This window comes from Ovis canadensis, chromosome 25 (assembly GCF_042477335.2).
Source record: "Ovis canadensis isolate MfBH-ARS-UI-01 breed Bighorn chromosome 25, ARS-UI_OviCan_v2, whole genome shotgun sequence".
Taxonomy (NCBI): domain Eukaryota; kingdom Metazoa; phylum Chordata; class Mammalia; order Artiodactyla; family Bovidae; genus Ovis; species Ovis canadensis.
In genome coordinates this window covers 60,523,934-60,538,715 of record NC_091269.1, presented here as the reverse complement: position 1 = coordinate 60,538,715, position 14,782 = coordinate 60,523,934, and the positions used below count along the sequence as shown (strand labels likewise).

At 51.4% G+C, this 14,782-nt stretch overlaps 2 protein-coding genes across 4 annotated transcripts in view; one reads left to right on the top strand and one right to left on the bottom strand.

Annotated features, from left to right (window-relative positions):
• WDFY4 (WDFY family member 4) overlaps positions 1–14,782 on the bottom strand; it is a 265,680-nt gene that overhangs the window by 13,044 nt on the left and 237,854 nt on the right. For 2 of the 3 annotated variants that reach the window (XM_069572500.1, XM_069572499.1), the window contains exons 52-57: positions 10,230–10,383; positions 7,563–7,654; positions 5,513–5,725; positions 2,802–2,949; positions 1,499–1,683; positions 447–605 (exon numbers count right to left, since the gene is read on the bottom strand). In XM_069572500.1, coding sequence (XP_069428601.1) covers positions 447–605; positions 1,499–1,683; positions 2,802–2,949; positions 5,513–5,725; positions 7,563–7,654; positions 10,230–10,383 — 951 coding nt within the window. The remainder of the gene's footprint in view (positions 1–446; positions 606–1,498; positions 1,684–2,801; positions 2,950–5,512; positions 5,726–7,562; positions 7,655–10,229; positions 10,384–14,782) is intronic. The other variant, XM_069572501.1, reaches the window with a different exon arrangement.
• LRRC18 (leucine rich repeat containing 18) overlaps positions 1–14,782 on the top strand; it is a 49,432-nt gene that overhangs the window by 1,568 nt on the left and 33,082 nt on the right. The gene's annotated exons all lie outside the window — the stretch shown is intronic.

Here is a 14,782-nt window from a genome sequence, read left to right as displayed (position 1 = left end):
GTCTTTTATTTTCTGACTCTATGCTCTTAGACAAGGCACTTAACTTCTTCGATTTGATTTTTCACCAGTGAAGTGGGGATGATAATGATTCCTATGACAGGGTAAAATGAGGAGGTAAAATGAGGCTGTTCACATAAAAGTGCCTGTGAAAAACGCTAAAAAATGTCTCCTAGTGCAAAAAGCTCCCGATCTCACTGGCCCTGATGTGTAAGCAGCGTCTCTCACTGAGGCACTGGTGTCCGTGGAAGCACCAGCCCTGTGTGCTTGTCAAATCCACCCAAAGACATGAAACCGCCCAGGAATGACATGGACCCACGTGCCCTCTGAGCTCTCAGCTCCCGAGAGAGGCAGCACTCTCAGCGCTTGGGAGCTGGAGCCTGCAGACACTGAACCTGCCAGAGGGGCTACCCCTGCCCTGAGCCAGCACTCCCGGGGAGGCTCCGCACCTGCTTGAGGTGCAGGCCTGTGGCGCGGCCTTTGGTCATGCGGAGCTCCCAAACACACACCACGGCGCTGGTCCCGGAGGTGATGATGGTCGTGGGGGACGGGCACGCGGCACACAGACAGCGGCCCCAGGCGGCCAAGTTCTCGAACGTCACCAAGATCTGTGGGAGATGAGGCAAGTGAGATGAACACTGGCACCAGGGCCTGCACCGGGCAGGGAGCTGGAACAGGGCGACACGGGGATGTGGGCAGATCTGGCTGCTTCCACCGGCCTGCTTGTGTGCCGTGGGAACCGAGGGACCGGTCATTTGTTCAAGAAAAGCCCTGGTGACAGGCTGCCCAGGTATGTCTCCAGACAGCGCCTGCACCCAAGAACAGGTGGGAAGAGGCAAGTAAGCAGGAGGGTTTGGGGACACAGCAGAAATGCCTTGTAAGCTTGGGAAAGGCAGAGCCCACTTTCAGGAAGTGGGGACATCTGGGGCCAGTTTCGCTGGCTGCCTCCTGCAGGAGGTGGGGGAAGGCTAGGGAGGGGAGGGAAAGCTTGGTGAACAGGGAATTCATGCCACGTGCTAGGGTGGGAGAGGAGCAAGGGCAGAAAACAGGGCCAGAGGCCACGTCAAGAAGGTAGAGAGCGGATGGCCTTGCACAGGCGTGGAGGACCAGTAGCCCAGTGGCTTGCTTCTGGTGGCCTGTAAAATGTTCAGTTTGTCCCTCTGAGTCTAAGCCAGAGGAGGGGTCAGAGGGGCCCCTAAGACTTTCCACCCAAACTGAGTACCAGTCTGGGCCTTCTCAGTGCAGCCAGGTGAGCGGCTGGCAGCAGAGAACCCTGCCCCCGTGACGGCATGTCTATTACAAGAGCGACTGCCGGCAACACGGGGGAAGGCTCAGCCCACCGGCTTACCCTCTCCTCCCCAGGCTGGGGCACAGGCGAATGCAGGAAGTGGGGGTGTGGGCAGCTGTGGCTGCTTTGGGCTCGCCAGTCTCCTGACCACCTCTGCCCCAGCCAGCAGCAGGCTGAGGCCCTGGGGCCACTCTGCACCCCGGCACCACTCGCCTTGTCAGAGCCGTAGTTGCCCAGGCAGCAGCTGAAGTCGTCAAAGCCCCAGCTGAAGGTCCTGCTCCAGTGTGGAGGCAGCAACATCTTGTTTGTCTCCACGGCCAGGATGGTCTTCTCCGTAGGAACGATGTGACCGATGGCTCCTTTGGGGGATTCCGAGCCTAGAGAGAAGAGGTACATATCTGCTCCCCAGTCAGTAGGGAGCTTATTTGTCAAAGGACAATACCTGCTTTAGCTGGGCCCAGAGAGGAGCCATGCAGAGCCCACCCGGACTTGGCAAACACCCAGCCAGGCAGGAGCCACTCCTTGTCCTGGTCCCTTCCTCCTGGGCCTCCCTCTAGGGGCCATGTTACACTCTGGCCCCAAGCTGGGCCCCCGGGCTCTGGGTCTCTCCCCAGACTTAACACGTACATGAAGTGTGCGGCCATGCAGGTCTTTAGTGTCTCTTATGGGCTGATGCCAAGGAAGAGGAGCCGAGGCTGTCAGGGTAGACAGCACAAAGCCAGAGGAGCCGGGGCGGGGCTCTGTCCTTCCTGCACCTTCCAGGCATCAGGTCTAGCAGGGCTGGAGGTGCCAAGGACACTGTTCTTGGATTCAAGAGAAAAAACCCTGACAAGCCTGGCCTTATACTCCTTGGGACCAGAAAGCTGTTCCAGGTAGACTTCCCCAAAGCAGTGAGGCCCCAGGGTGGACTTCATACACACCCAGCTCCTCTAGGGAGCAGGGCTGGGACCTGCACGGGGGCTGTCTGCTTCAGGCGCATGCCCCTAGCCAGTGGCTGCAGGCCCACCTGGGTGGTCAGGAGCAACAGCGACTGCAGGACCCAGAGTAGGGGCTGCAATCTTGAGCTATTTCTTCTAATAGTTTCCCTTTTTCTTTATAAATTCTCTGCAGGCCCATCCAACTGGGCATCAACACAGAATTCTTTAATAGCAGCCATTTGAGTATTCCAAAGAGCAAACCCCTTTAGCGCCCCTTCTTATTTTCATCTTTCTGGAGGTGAGGAGGGTGTGTGTGTGTGTGTGTGTGTGTGTGTGTATGTGTGTGTATTGATGGTGAGTAGTGTTTGTCTCAACAGACAGACAGGCAGGTCTTCAGAAGTCAGGGTGTAACAAAGGTGGCCTCAGACACTTCCAGAGCAGAGGCCTCCCCAGACTCCTGATATGACTGGAGACACAGTTGGGCAGTCAGACCCCAAGCCTTTGCCCCAGCCTACACCCCGGAACCTCCAGAGGAACACCAGTCATTGGAGGGACAGCTCCGGGACAGGACACCACCCAAAGCAGGACCAGGTGCTCACCTTTGACTGTGACCTGGGAGGGCCTCAGCGACTGCAGGCTGTAGAAGAAGGGCTGCGGGTGCCCAGGCAGGCTGGCAGGGGTGGAGACGTCCTTCCCAGGGGAAGGCTTCCCTGCGGCAGTCCTGGCCGGATGGGGTTTAGTAAAAAGCTGCAGAGGCAAGCAGACAGACACACACCATGCCGGTTGTTAGGACAGATGGACAGAAGGGGAGCCATCCTTGGGCAAGTCCCAGCTGTACTTCTGCCCTGGGTGCTGCTGGGGCTGAGCTTGCTCCTGACCGAGGTGAGCTGAAACAGCATCATCTGGTTCAACCTTTGGATGTTGCAGGAGAGGGGCCTGGGGCTCTGTAAGGGGCAGCTACTTTCTCAAGGCCATGGTGCAGGGCTGGCAGAGAATGCTCTTGGAAGCCATATCTGTCCTCTTCTCCCAGCTGCTTGAGCAAATGATGAGCCCCCTGAGGAGCCTCTGGTCCCTGGGAGAGCTACCTTTCATGCCAAAGGGTCAGAATGACCCCCTTTCCTCCCTAGATCACGTCTCTCTTCATTTGCTTGAGCTATTTCTCATATTTTCTCTTTTTCTTTATAAATTCTCTGCAGGCCCATCCATCTGGGCATCAACACAGAATTCTTTAACAGTAACCATTCAAGTATTCTAAAGAGCACAGGCAAACCCCATTAGCGGCCTTTCTTATTTTCATTTTTCTTAGATCTCTCAAATTGTTCTTAATGCCAAACTTCTGCATAACTGGACACAGTCTGAAGTGCAAGGCCAGGCTGCCTGGCAGAATCCTTGGTGCTGGGCTCGAGAATGCAGCTGAGGCCCGCTCCAGCTCTCCACCCTCCCTCCCCGGCTGGGCTTGTGCTAGGCTGGTTTCTTCAGCCAGCAGCACAGAGCTCTGCTTCCAGATGGAAACACCCACTGAGCGCCGTGATAGGGGTGGAACCGGCCGTGGCTGGGCTCAAGGACAGCGGTGGGGCTCAGCAGGCAGCCCCGCGATCTCCGAGGAGCCTTGGTCACACCCCTGGACCAGATGCTAGACTGTCTAGAAAAGTCGGGTGGGTGATCAATACAAACAGAAGTCAGACGGTTTTTAAATGCGCATTAAAGGACGCTCTCCACGCACATTAGACTAACCGAAGCACCAGGGCTGGACCCTCGTAATGGCTTTCGCAGGCGCAGCCACTTGTTGGAACAGTGAGGGGTCCCGAAGCATTTGATCTTGTCTTCAAGCTGGGACCACCTGGGGAATTCTAATTCTGATGATTGTTTTAGAAATATTTTTTAGAAGCTCATATTGGGTTGGTCAAAAAATTCCTTCAAGTTTTTCCATAAGACATTATGGAATATAATATCTCATTACTTAAAATCAGAATTTAAAGAGTGTACATTCCATGATCCTACTGATATTAACATATTTTTGCTTGTGGGCTACTACTTTGGATTATTTATTTCTAGTATAATATTTTTAAAATTAAAGAAATGAAACCGTTTAGCTACTCTAGCTTTTTTCCTGAAATTCTCTCCTGCCTACAAAGCCTTCCTTGGCCAAACCCACATTTGCATATACGGTCCATTCTCCAAGTCACCCTCCGGCCTTTCCACATTCCCCTTACCTAGGAGCTGTGTGAGCCTGAGCATGTCACAGTAAGGCCAGACAGAAGTGATGTTAATAGGTGAGCCCACCCAAGCCTCGTGCTTACAGATGGGGAAGGCTGTTACCCAAGATGGTCTCGAGTTGGCTGGGCCTATGTATTCATTTTCTGGTGTGGTTCCTGACTGCTTAGGCTGGGACCCCACAGTCTGTGGGGCCATGCTTTTGCCTCCAAATGGTTGTGTTCACGGAAAAAACATCTCTACACCAAATGGGAGCTTGAAGATGAACGGGGCTGGGATCAGCTAAACAGGCCTCAAGATGTCATTGTGAACGCACAGTCTCACATCTCTACGGGGCTGTCCTGATGCAGATAGAGCTGGTGGGGCAAAAGGCCTGGGGACCCTGGGGCAGAGCTTGGATGCTTTCATAGTGGGGCCAATATGGTGTAGTTTTTGGAGCCGGCCAGATGCGGCAAGGTCTCACCTGACTCCTGCTAATGGTGCAAGTGTAGGCCAGCTATTTATTTAGCCTCTCTGTGCCTCAGTTTCCTGATCTGTATAATCCCCGTACTCAGAACTTGAGAGAATTCAATGAGGGAATCACACAAATAACCTTGTCTGAATGTTAATCATAGTTCAGACACTTTCATGCAGTTGGTTAATCTTCACAACAGCCTATATGAAGGATTAAATACTGCGGGTTTATCATAGTGTCTATCACGTGGGTCACAGATGGAGGTAGCCTTCAACATCGTTAATGATATCATCACCTCCCTTGACATCAGTGGGTTACGGAGAGTTAAACCTTGATATTAAAGTCCCAGAAGAAGAGGGTGGCAGCGGATGAGATGGGTAGATAGCATCATGGACTCAGTGGACATGAACTTAAGCAAATTCCTGGAGCGAGTGGAGGACAGGGAGGCCTGGTGTGCTGTAGTCCGTGGGCTTGCAGAGTCGGACACAGCTGAGTGAGTGAGCGACAACAATCAAAGGCACAGGGAGGCGACTGCAGGCCATTCACCCTCCAGTCCTCCCCCACTTCTCCCTCTCTCTTCCATCCAAGCTCACCCCGCACACACTCTTGAGAAAGTAAGACAAAAATCATGGGATGTTGTACCTGTTTGGGCACCTGTCCAAAGTTGCTGACGAACCCCAGGATGGTGCTTCTGATCAGGGGGTCGCTGATGCTGCTGAGGTCCATTTTGTCACCATAGAAGTAGGGATGGAAGGTATTAACAGCCTCCACCGCGGCTGACCCCTGCTGCTTGTACCCAAAAATGAGGTCTATCCAGTGGTGCAGGTTGGCACTGACAAAATCGCTTTCCAAAGCCTGGAACCAAAACCCAAAGAGCATGAAAAACACAGGGGTCTCATGGACTCATGGGCCCTCTGCCCAGATCAGGAGGGGGCGTGTGGTTCAGGATGCTCTTGGCACAGGAAATATAAGCGATGCCTCCCTGGGCTGGATGAGCACTAAGCAAGATGTGCAGTCCTTCTAAGGACCACGCAATCCTGCCTCAAGCTGGTGGCCCATCCAGTCCACAAAATAACCTTAAGCAAGAGGAAATGTGGGCCAGTGTTTGGATATCTGGTTCACCATTCGTTTCTGCTGAGTAGAGCCCAAATCCAAAGCTTGGTCTCCAGAACCCAGGGACAGTCATTTGGAATTGGCTGGGCTCCCTGCTGATGCTGGCTTGGGAAAGTCAGGTCATCTGGGCTGGGTTAGGTTTCTGATGCACATGACCATAATGCTTGAGAAGGCCACACGTGGGCAATGCCGTAGGAGGTGTGATGGCTGCTGTGCTGAATTTCCAGAGGCAAGGATGAACCAGGGAAGAACTTTCTCCTTGCCAAGGGATAAGGACAGAGGAGAAGACACAGCTTTGTTACTAGTTAGGCCTGCCCCCAGGACTTTTTTCTTTTTTAGGTATAATTTACATACAATAAAATTTTCCATAAATGTGCAACTTAATGTGTCCTGAAAATTGCATGCAGTGACGTAATCAACACTATACTCAAGATATAGAATATTCATATCAACTGAAAAAGTTTTCTTCTCCTTGTTTATCTCCTACTTCAGAACTTGGTGATTCCTGATCTGATCTGCTTTCTGTCCCTCTACTTTGCCTTTTCCAACACCTCACAAAAATAGAATCCCATAGTATACATCTTTGGGCTTGGCTCCTTTTGCTTTGGACACTGCTTTTGAGATTCATTCATGTTGCTTCACGTATCCGTTATCTGTCCCTTCTTATTGCCAAGTAATATTTCACCATGTGGGTGTATCGTTTGTTCAGCCATTTATGGTTATAGGCACTTGGGTTGTTTTTGACTAGTATAAATGAAACTGATGAATATTTATGTACGAACTCTTCTGCGGACGTGTTTCCATCTCTCCTGGGCAAATACATGCAAGTGGAATGGCTGAGCGATATGGTGAATGCATCTTCACCTTTATAAGAAGGTCTTGTTCAGAGCGGTTGGGCCATTTTTCTCCACCAGCAATGCATGATGGATTCTTGCCACTCCACATCTTTGCCTGACTCTTGGATTTTGCAGTATTTTAAAATTTAGCCATTCCTGTGCCTACGCAGCAGCATCTCATGGCTCAGTGTATGTTCCCCTGATGACTAACGATGTTGAACATATTGTCGTGTGTTTCTGCTAACCCAGATGTTTGACCCACAATATGTGTCCCCAGATGACCTGTGACCTGTACCCACATCAGTCTTTCTGAGTCATAAACCAAGTGCTCTCTGGTCCTGGCAAATATTTTGGCCAGTAGGAACCCCTTGAGGCCTTCAGCCCCTCTCTGATCTAAACTGGGCAATATGGTCCAGGGCTTGGCCTTGACTGTGGGGTTGGCTAAGGGCACTGACTTGCCCTCCATCGAATAAGAATCTGAATTTGCTCCCCTCATAAGTCCCACAATAGACTGGCACAAGGGCAAAGCCTAATGGAGCCCTTAAGAGAGCCCAGAGCCAAGCTCTTTCCTGCCAAACCAGGGCATGGGGCCCAGTCCCTTCTCTGAGTTCTCCAGACGTACGAGACTCAGAAGTATTCATCACAGCCCTCCACTCAGCCAGATAGCCTCTATGGACGTGGAGGGCACGCCGAGGTCCTCATTCAGGATACCAGGGACTCTGCCGTGACTCCACTCAACTCACTTGTCTGTGCAGGCTGATGAATTTCCGAGGGTCTCCATCAGCCCAGGGAGGGAGCTGAACGTCCCCCAGTGCTGTTCCGTCCTGCATGCGGCCTGAATAGGGTGAGAGACAGCAGGTCTTTGGGTGAATGGGCAGCCAAACTGGTTAGGAGGCGGGGGTGTAAACGCTGTGCTGGCCGGTACTGGGATTCCTGCATAGACCACTGCACTGCTGCCTGTCTCCTCTGTTGGAAATGACCCCATCCTATCTGCCTGAAATGCTCCTCTGATTCTAAGCCTTTGGGCCTCCATAAGAGCCTCCTTGCTTCCAAGCAGTGCCCGTGCATAAAATGGTTGGGTCGTCACTGTTGGTAAATTTCCCTCCCCTCACTCTGTGCCTCTTCATGGAGGTGCTTTTTTATACAGCACTAAAACAATAAGATAATAACAGTAACAGGAAAAGCTATTGCATTTTGAGCATCTCGCTCTATGCCAGGGCACTGCGCTAGGTGCTTGGCACACATCATCTTACTGACTCTTCAGTCAACTCGATAATTTACGTATTTTCTCTCCACTTTTAAAGTGAAGACAGAAGGTTTGCAGAGGGAGCTTCCCCAGACACCAAGAAGAAGAGCCTGGATTCAAGCCCGAGTCTCCGTCCTCCCCATTAGCCACACAACCTTGAGCAAGTTGCTTAACCTCTTTGGGAGTCACTTTCCTACCTATTACCTCCTTCGCTAGCATAAGGATCAGAAGAGAAAATACACATAACATGCTTAGAATAGTTCCAGGCATATGATGGCTGCTCAGGAAATACTCAAAGAAAGCAACGGCCCCCCACTCCAGTACTCTAGCCTGGAAAATCCCATGGGCGGAGGAGCCTGGTAGGCTGCAGTCCATGGGGTCGCACAGAGTCGGACACGACTGAGCGACTTCACTTTCACTTTTCACTTTCATGCATTGGAGAAGGAAATGGCAATCCACTCCAGTGTTCTTGCCTGGAGAATCCCAGGGATGGCAGACCCTGGTGGGCTGCCGTCTATGGGGTCACACAGAGTCGGACCCGACTGAAGCGACTCAGCAGCATCAGGAAATACTAGCTATCGCCTTTCTGAAACCCTCCAGAGCCCACAGGTGCAACTAGGGGAAAGCATCCTTTCTCCCTCTCTCTGGCCACAGGGCTGGCTTGGCCTTTCCCATCATTTAGTCTCAGCTCACACCTGTCACCTCCTCAGGCAGGTCCTTCTCCACACATGGCCACTGAGTCACCTCAAGCCATTTTCCTGCCTTCTTTCCTTATAGGACTTCCTCAGCATTGACACGTATTTCACTTATTTGTCTGTACTTTTCTGTCCTTCCTCCCCCACCCCCACACACAGAATATTAACACCTTCCAGGCGATCCGCCCCAGGACACATAACTGAATCCTCAGTGCCTAAAAAGGGCCTGCATACAGTAGGGGCATAATAGCCACATTTGTTTTCCTGACCTCCCTGAGGATCCCTGGCCCCGGGCATGAAGGCTCTATCTGCCGCTGAGCACCTCCCCTCCAGCAGAGAACCAGCCTCCACTGCCAAGGAGAACCGGCGCCTTCCCCGCTGTGCCCCCTTCACCCCAGGCCGGTTGGGACCCTCCTCTCGGCTTCCTTGGTTCAGACTCTTTCCTCTCATGGTCTCATCACACCTTGTGGGAACTGCCCTTTATGTTTGTCAGGTTCTCATCTCAAACAAGTGAAGAATCTGAGAACGTGAGCATTGCCAAGGCCACCAAGTCCCACGAGCTCAGAGTCGATGGGCTGGGCCTGGGGATGCTTTAAATGCCCCGCTGGTGATCTGTCTGTAGACCACCGCACAGGAGGCGAGTGCCTGAGGCAGCTCTCCTGGGCCTGCCCCTGGTCTGGCTTGAGGTGCGGGCCCATCCGCGTGGTTTAGAAGAAGGAGGGCCCTGAGGAAGAGGGGGTCTGGAGCACAGGTGTGCACCGTGCTGGCTCTCAAAGGCCTCCTCAGAGTGGGTGATTCACCCCGCACCTCTGGGTGAGGAGGGCCATGCCCTTCAGGGGGTTCCGATCACATCCCCTCCCCAAGTCACCCTGAGGTTCCCAGTGGAGGCTCCCAAAGTACATCAGTTGCCAGGGGGCCTGCCCTCTGGGGTTTCCTGAAATTTGTGTCCCTCCTCTAAAGCAGTGGATGAGAAAGCATGGCTCACCCTGCTGTGGGATCTGGAGGGCAGGAAAGAGAAGGAGCCACCAAGGTGCCCGTGGGCACCCCGGCAGCCTGTGCCGGGAGAGGCAGCACGTCTGGGTCCTGCTCGCAGGTTAACCCACTTGTGGGACTTGGAGGAAAGTGGAGCAGAGCAGGGCCGGGCTTGCCTGCGGCGTTCAGCAGGGCAGTGCCAGGCCTGGCTGTCAGCAAGGGCTCCTGCTCCCGAGCTGCCGTCTTGCTGCAGACTGGGGCCTTGGGGACCCTTGGCAGGAGGCCCTGGGTGGAACTGTGGGTGGTGGTCTGCACCCTGGGGCTATGTACTTCCTTGGCCCCCACCTCCTCGTCAAGTGACACCACCCAGTGGAGGCCTCACTCTAATCTGCCCACCGTACTGGTCTGGTGTGGGCCTGTGGGGGGTGGGTCGCTTAGCAAAGATACTGATGTCATGACCCACAAGCTGTCCAGCCCCGGAGCCTTGCTCCGCTCACCAAACTCCAGGGCGTTGTAATTGGTCAGGAACTCAGGCAGGTAGAAGAACTCTGGGGTCAGCTCTCTGACATCACTCATGTTCTCTCTGGAGGCCGATTCCCACGCGCTCTTCACACTGTGGAACATTCTATCTGCCACATCGAAGCTTCCACCCTAAGCAGAAAAGGGGCGACATGATCAACTGTGTGGTGATAACTGGGGGTTCACTAGAGTGGGCCTTCTTCATCCACTCTGTCCCCCAGACACGGGTTCTGCCATTAGGCCCTTCCATTCACTCCCCAACACACGTGCATACATCAGGCCACACATGTGGGCAACTGTTTCTTCAGGCATCTAATCGCCTTGACGGTTCGCTGGAACCCTGCACCAGAGCTTCCACGCAGGATGCATGGTCCACTGTGATTAAGGGAGCAATGTTTCCCCAGTTTAGAAACCGGAGTTCAGATCAGAGACAGGAAAACCACGGTCACTCATCTGACCACTTGACACACTCACTGAGGGTCAGCTCTGAGTCAAAGTACAAGGGGTGGGTCAGACAGTCCACGTGCGGGAAAGTCTCCTGGAGAAGTCAGCCCCTGCTGAGACGGCAAGTCTGGTGCTGGAGAACACGGTGATGTTCTGAGCTGAGGGCAGGCCTGGAAAGCACGTCAGGTAGGGCCCTGGTGACATGTAATACAGCGGCCTTGACGAGAGGGGACCGATCTGAGGATGGAGTGCTCATGAGGGTCACATATGGTGCTTCATGAGGATCAACCTTGTTCCAAGGCCCACTGCCACAGATGGGTCCATGCAGTCCTGAGATCGGCGGCTGAGCCAAGCTCGACTTCCTTCCCTGGATTCTCTGTGCCTCTCATTTGAATTGTCATATCTCTTCAGTTGACACTACCCTTATTCATCATGTGATCTTGGGCATTGGGAGGAGGCAGAGAGGTCCCAGTTGGAGGAGTGAAGATGCTGTGGGCAGAGGGGCTTCAAAAGAGAGTTTTTGAGGCTGGGATTTGGGTCTGTTGGCTTAAGTTTAGGGATGCCCAAGGGACACCTCCTCTCTGGGATTCAGTAATTCAATTGTCCCCATTGTAACGGGGCCTTTTTTGTTCAGCCAGAACTAGCCTTTCTTTTGCCAGCCTCTGCAGAGGGCACATGTGGCTGGAAGAACAAAGGGATAGAACTCAAATTGCCAGTGCCCTCCTTTGCTCCATCAGCTCCCTTCTCTCTTCAGGGACCGAGGTTTCCCACCATCAGTGGCAGATGAAGTGTAAAGAATATGCTAGCATTCTCTGCACAGGGTCAGGGACACCAAGAAACCCAGTTACCCCCGGGGGTTTCAGCCGAACACAGTATTTGGGCAGCTGAAAGATATGGCTTTTCTCCAAGATCATTTTGTTCTTGGTTTTAACCAATTAGGCAAGGGCTTCCCGGGTGGCTCATTGGTAAAGAACCTGCCTGCCAATGCAGGAGGTGCGGGTTCGATCCCGGGGTCAGGAAGATTCCCTGGAGAAGAAAATGGCAAGCCACTTCAGTATTCTTGCCTAGGAAATTCCATGATCAGAGGAGCCTGGCAGGCTGCAGTCCACGGGGTCACAAAAGAGTCGGACAGGCTGTTTAGTGACTAAACAATGACAAAATTAGGGGATGAAGCCCACTCTCATATTCAAACTGAAATGGAAACAAAATGGTGGAGGGGGTGTTTCTAAATAAATCTGCTCCTAACAAGTGGCTCATTGAAATGTATTAAGAGCTTTGTGTATTTAATCTGCAGCCCGAGCCTCACATCGGAGGGAGATTGATGCTGCCTCGTCGTCCCACTTTCCTTTTGCAGCTTTTATGAGTGCTGATGGTAATCTCCTGAGAAACAATATGATTTGGTAATAAAAAGATTACCTGTATTAAATAAAAATAATATATACATGGGGAATATTGTTAGTGCTACAAATCTGGTTAAAGATATTACCACAAAGAAAAATGTTATTTTTTTCACAGCTGTCTAATGCATTTTAGCAAAAGTAATATCTTTAAAACTTAAGCCTGTATTATTTATAAAGGAAGCAATAACTGATTTTCCTATTTCCTATATTAATAAATGTATTTGCATACATTTGTTTCAAAATTAATGGGTTTGCTCACTTTTGCAATACAAAAGAAACGCCAAATCCCCTGGAAGGAAAAGTGGAGCTGCTTTGCAACTCATATTAGTTGCAAAGTCTGTGGGTTGACACAGACTCTGGTGGCTGCCAGCAAGGAGTCCCATCAGAGCTTGAGTCTCAGGAAGGGAAGGAAGGAGATAACGAAGAGAAGGCAGGAGGAGGAGAGGAGAGAAGAAGCGAAGCAGAGAAGCAGAGTCAGGGTTTACAGAGCGCCCCCATAAGGAGAGTTCAAAACAAAATCAAGCAACAACCAAATTGGGTCTAGAGAGTGGATGGAAACAGGATGGTCAGAGAGAATTTCTGGGCCCAGATCTGCTCCTAAATCTAGCCTGCAGATATTTTTGAATATCAAGATTAGTGAATCCTCCGAGTATCCAAACAGAGCAAAAAAAAAATTAATAGCAAGGTTACTCTTATCAACAGAGGCGCTACTTATTGGCAGAAGATTTCCCAGGTGACATTAAAGCCAAAAGACAAGGCAGCTAAGTCCGTAGGTTTCTGAGGCAGAAGCTTACAGTCTATGCCCAGCCAACATCACTCATATGTAAAGATACCAGAAGAATATTCCCAAAATTGAAGGGGTCAGAAATAATACAATCCTAAGTATCTGTCTCAATTAAAACACGTTAAGAGGTGCTCAATTTTACTAAGAGGTGAATCAAAATTAAGAGCAAGTGACGCAGGAAGAAGTGACTGGCAAGGCCACTTTGACCTGTTGCTGAATATTTGACAGGAGTTAAAGTCAGAGTAAAGTTCATGATTACAGTGCATTGGTTAAAACTGCAAACACCTTGAAAGGAGTTTTTGTATTGAAGGAGCTATTCCTTTTGTATGAGGACACAGAATCTATGTGCACCTGCGTCCCTGGATGGGCATTTCAATGGTAATAATAATGACACCTATATGGACACAACTCCACGAGGGGCTGGCATTCACAGAGCCCCCAGGTGAGAGGTCTGTGTCCAGTGCTGCCCAGAGGCCCTGGCTCTCTCTGCAGTTGGCATATGTCTTACACAAAACCAGTCGCCTCGCCTCAGGTGGTTCAGAAAACTCTTCCCTGCTGCTGGTAACAGCTGACTTCACATGGGCTGTGACTTAATTAACACAGCACTTGATTTCGGTTTCTTATTAAATGCAGCAGTGGCAGCGGAGGCGGCACTGTGCCCTTGCTGGGGCGCTGGCTGTCTTGCTCTGCCCTGCCCGGGCTGGATCCCAGCTCAGGCCTGAGAGCAATTGGTACTCTTGCCAGGGTGGAAATGGGGGCCTGTGCTGTGGCCCCAGACTGGCATGGCCTCCTGGTTGCTCAATTGTCTGAAGGCTCACAGACAGTGGGTCCCTGTAGGCAAGATTCCCAAGATCACAGCATCCAGGGAGGCAAGCTTGGCAGACAGCAGTCTCACACCCCAAGGAGTGGGGATAAGCACAGCACCAGCGGAAGCCGGAGTCACATGGCTTGTGTGTGCACCCACCCAGGCCACACTGCTCATGTGTGGCATTTTCTGGATTATAAGAGGCTATCGTTGGGGAAACAGTGGAAACAGTGGCTGACTTTATTTTGGGGGGCTCGAAAATCACTGCAGATGGTGACTGCAGCCATGAAGTTAAAAGATGCTTACTCTTTGGAAGGAATGTTATGACCAACCTAGACAGCATATTAAAAAGCAGAGACATTACTTTGTCAACAAAGGTCTGTCTCATCAAGGCTATGATTTTTCCAGTAGTCATGTATAGATGTGAGAGTTGGACTATAAAGAAAGCTGAATGCCAAAGAATTGATGCTTTTGAACTGTGGTGTTGGAGAAGACTCTTGAGAGTCCCTTGGACTACAAGGAGATCCAACCAGTCCATCCTAATGGAGATCAGTCCTGAGTGTTCATTGGAAGGACTGATGTTGAAGCTGAAACTCTGATACTTTGTCCACCTGATGTGAAGAGCTGACTCATTTGAAAAGACCCTGATGCTGGGAAAGATTGAGGACAGGAGGAGAAGGGGACGACAGAGGATGAGCTTGTTGGATGGCATCACTGACTCAATGGAGATGAATTTGCGTAGACTCCAGGAGTTGGTGATGGACAGGGAGGCCTGGCATGCTGTGGTCCATGGGGTCATGAAGAGTCGGACACGACTGAGCGATGGAACTGAACTGAACTGATAATCGTAGCAACAGGTTTGAGGCAGAAAAACAAACACAGCAACAGAAGAGGCGGACATCGATTCTAAGACCAGCCTGGTAAAGTTTAATAGGCTGATGGACAGAGCGCCTGATGAGCTATGGACGGAGGTTCGTGACACTGTGCAGGAGACAGGGATCAAGACCATCCCCATGGAAAAGAGATGCAAAACAGCAAAATGGCGCTCTGCGGAGGCCTTACAAATAGCTGTGAAAAGAAGAGAAGTGAAAAGCAAAG